The sequence below is a fragment of the Condylura cristata genome, unplaced genomic scaffold (assembly GCF_000260355.1).
Source record: "Condylura cristata isolate star-nosed mole 26May11 unplaced genomic scaffold, ConCri1.0 scaffold00015, whole genome shotgun sequence".
NCBI lineage: Eukaryota > Metazoa > Chordata > Mammalia > Eulipotyphla > Talpidae > Condylura > Condylura cristata.
Window position 1 is genome coordinate 39,006,473 of NW_004567116.1, and position 2,882 is coordinate 39,009,354.

Sequence of the window (2,882 nt, forward strand, 5' to 3'; positions counted from 1 at the left end):
GAGCAGATCCAACCCTGGACTCACCACGAGACAAAGATGCAGATAATCAGGAGAAAGTGCCCCAGGGAGGCAGAGGGCTGTGTGCGGGAGGCAGTGGCAACCCCCTGGAGGGAGCTCATGACCCCCAGTGACAGAGAGGGCTTCACATGGGAGGGGCCTGTGTATACCAAGATCTGGAGATGCAAAGTATAGTGAGTTCCAGAAATGATGAAAAATTCCTTGTGGTTGGGATTGTCAGATTGTAAAGGGGGCTTTGCAAGTCACGCTAAGAAACCCACATCCTCTATGCGCCAGTGAAATCCAATGGAATTTTTCAGGTGGCAATAATGACATCCTTTGAGCAATTTCTTAGATTGTATTGGAATTCAATCCCTTAGACAAAATCCACATCCACATTTCTTTTCAGGCCCTTTTCTAATTTGGACAGAGATTCAGGGTTCTGTGGTACAATAATAGCCTTATGCGTTTTTGCCTGGTAGAAATAGTCTACTTTATGGGGCACATTCTTAAGACTCTTCTGTACCAGAGAAAATGACAGGAAAGGCTCTCATGGGCCCTCTATATTTCTTCTAAATTCTGTTTGGCAACTGAGAAGTTTCTTCTATAATTCATTTCTTTCTTGTATTTTATCATAGTCTGCCAGAAAAAGCCACTTGGTTCTTTCAACGTTCTGCCTGGACATTTCTTTAGCCAGGTTTGCAGTATAATTAGAATGTCTTCTCTTTTCCACATTACCTGCCAACAATAGTTACATTGACCTGTTCTACTGTCCTTCAAGCTCTGACAGACAGTCTCCTAAATTTCACTAAGTCCTTGTGAGATCTCTCAAACCTTAGCTTGTCCCCTGACCCCAAAGCCAATGACATATAGTTTAAGTTTTACATGATAGTACCCCTTTTCCAGAACTAAACTTCTATTTTAGTTATCTATTTCTGAGTAACAAATTATTCCAAAACGTATTGCTTGAAACAGTGACCTTTTTATTTTACCTCTTGTACCTTGGAAAGTGTTTCATACTTGGGGACATTGAGACAGGGATGTCCTAGGAGTTGAGTTCACAGGTCTGTGCCTGTACAACGACACACACACAAGATTCTTGTGGATTGGAAATTCAGGTAAGGCCCAGCTAGATGACATAGCTCTTCCACGTGGTACTGGTTGGTATGGATTGAGGTCACCCAGTGGTACTCAGTTGGCCTGGAGGGTTCAAGAGCCATGGTTGCCACTTTGGTGGGGATGTCTGGAAGGCTGGGACTCAGATGATACCCTCCCTCTCTCCAAGTAGTCTCAAGGCTCCTCCATGTGTTCTCTCTAGCTAGCTCAATTGCCAAATTTCTCAGGACACCAAGTGACCAAGGTGCAGGTGGCCAGCCTCTTACAGGGAACCCTGGAACTGCCATAGAGACAGTCCCATTGTATTCTATCAGTCAAATAGTAACAGAAGAAACAGACTCTACCCTCTCAGTGGGAGAGAGTCAGAAGATGTGTGGTCCTCAGAATTTGCCTCAACACCTTTAGGCATTAACTTTATGTTGACAACTGTGATGTTACTTTTCCCAGTGTCCTCTCAGCAGACAAAACTAAGAAATTGTATGTTGTTTAGTTAATTTTTCCATAAATTTGTCCAATTTCTTTTAAAATTGAGGTATAATTCACAAGATACTATTATCAAGTGATTTGAGATTAAATACTAGACATTTTCGATATGCGTCAAGATCTAATTAAAATGTTTTGGAGGATATCAATATTTTTGTTTGGGCATGTAACTAACTCACTTGGATTCAGACCACAAAGTCCTGGTCTGCCTTCCATGGTTGTGGTTCCAGTGTCATTTCAAGTGTTTTGAAAATCTTTACAGAGCCATTCAGATTTGTCCCTGTCATGCGCTACCTAGTGGTCAGACTGGGATCTTGACAGTGCCCTATCCCTTGAGTCAGTTCAAGTATAGGATAAGCTATCTAGCCTCAGAGCCATGAGTGTGCCCCTGAAGGGGTGAGCCCAGGAATTCTGGACTTGTTCTTCTGAGCTCCTCTCTCTCTGCCCTCTGTTAAAGTTTTCTCTATGTTGTTTTCTGTCCAGAAACCAGGGCTTTAACTGTTCCACCCTGGTGTGTCCTTCCCATCAATACACGCATCTAGGGCCAAGTGGCAGGAAACAGAGGAGAAAAAAGTCAGTAGGGATTTGCCCCACGCTACGGGGCAAACTTTGTTGAAAGCAAAATCACAGCATTCCTTGGTATGGTTTCAATGTCTGTAGATACACTACATACAAGAACTCAAAGTTTCAGGTCCTCACTACCACACCTACGCCTGGAGACACCATGGTGGGAATCCCTCCCAGGGAGAGGCAGGCAGGAGGGAGGTGGAGAGCAAAGGACAGGAATACACGGGACACCCCCTGCTCTGAGTGTGAGGCTTCCTCTTCCCCTCATCTAGAGTCAGAGCTAGAGGCCTCCTCCTGCAGCCCCTGGTCCTCACCTTGGGGCACACTTCCTGGTTAGGGGTGCCTGAGGATCAAAAAGGGGAAACCGATCATTAGTTCAGCAGTGTTTCAAATTCTGATCTCTTTTTCCCTCAATGTACACGTTATCATGTACTTTTCAGAGTCTTCAAATACCTGTTCCAGGTACCGTGTCCTGGTTTTATATCTGCGTTCCGTGAGCACGTCATCCTTCTACAGCCAGAATTTCTACATTGCAATGTTTTGTTTTAATTCTGCATCTGGGAAGAATTTTTGAAATCACTCTATGTAACATCATGGCTTCAAGTTTAAATAAAAACAAATGAAAATGTAATCATATTATGCTACAGGTACAAGTAGTTATGTGAGAATAGATATTTTTCAAGCACCACTAAATATGAGAAGGCTAATTTCTGTTCCAG

The 2,882-nt window shown here is 43.4% G+C and overlaps 1 protein-coding gene across 1 annotated transcript in view; it reads right to left on the reverse strand.

The window, feature by feature from the left end:
* P4HA3 (prolyl 4-hydroxylase, alpha polypeptide III) overlaps positions 1–2,669 on the reverse strand; it is a 31,597-nt gene extending 28,928 nt beyond the window's left edge. Inside the window, exons 1-2 of the mRNA XM_004683198.2 lie at positions 2,630–2,669; positions 2,478–2,506 (exon numbers count right to left, since the gene is read on the reverse strand). Of these exons, the coding sequence (XP_004683255.2) occupies positions 2,478–2,506; positions 2,630–2,669 (69 nt within the window). The remainder of the gene's footprint in view (positions 1–2,477; positions 2,507–2,629) is intronic.
* Positions 2,670–2,882: the final 213 nt, after the last annotated feature.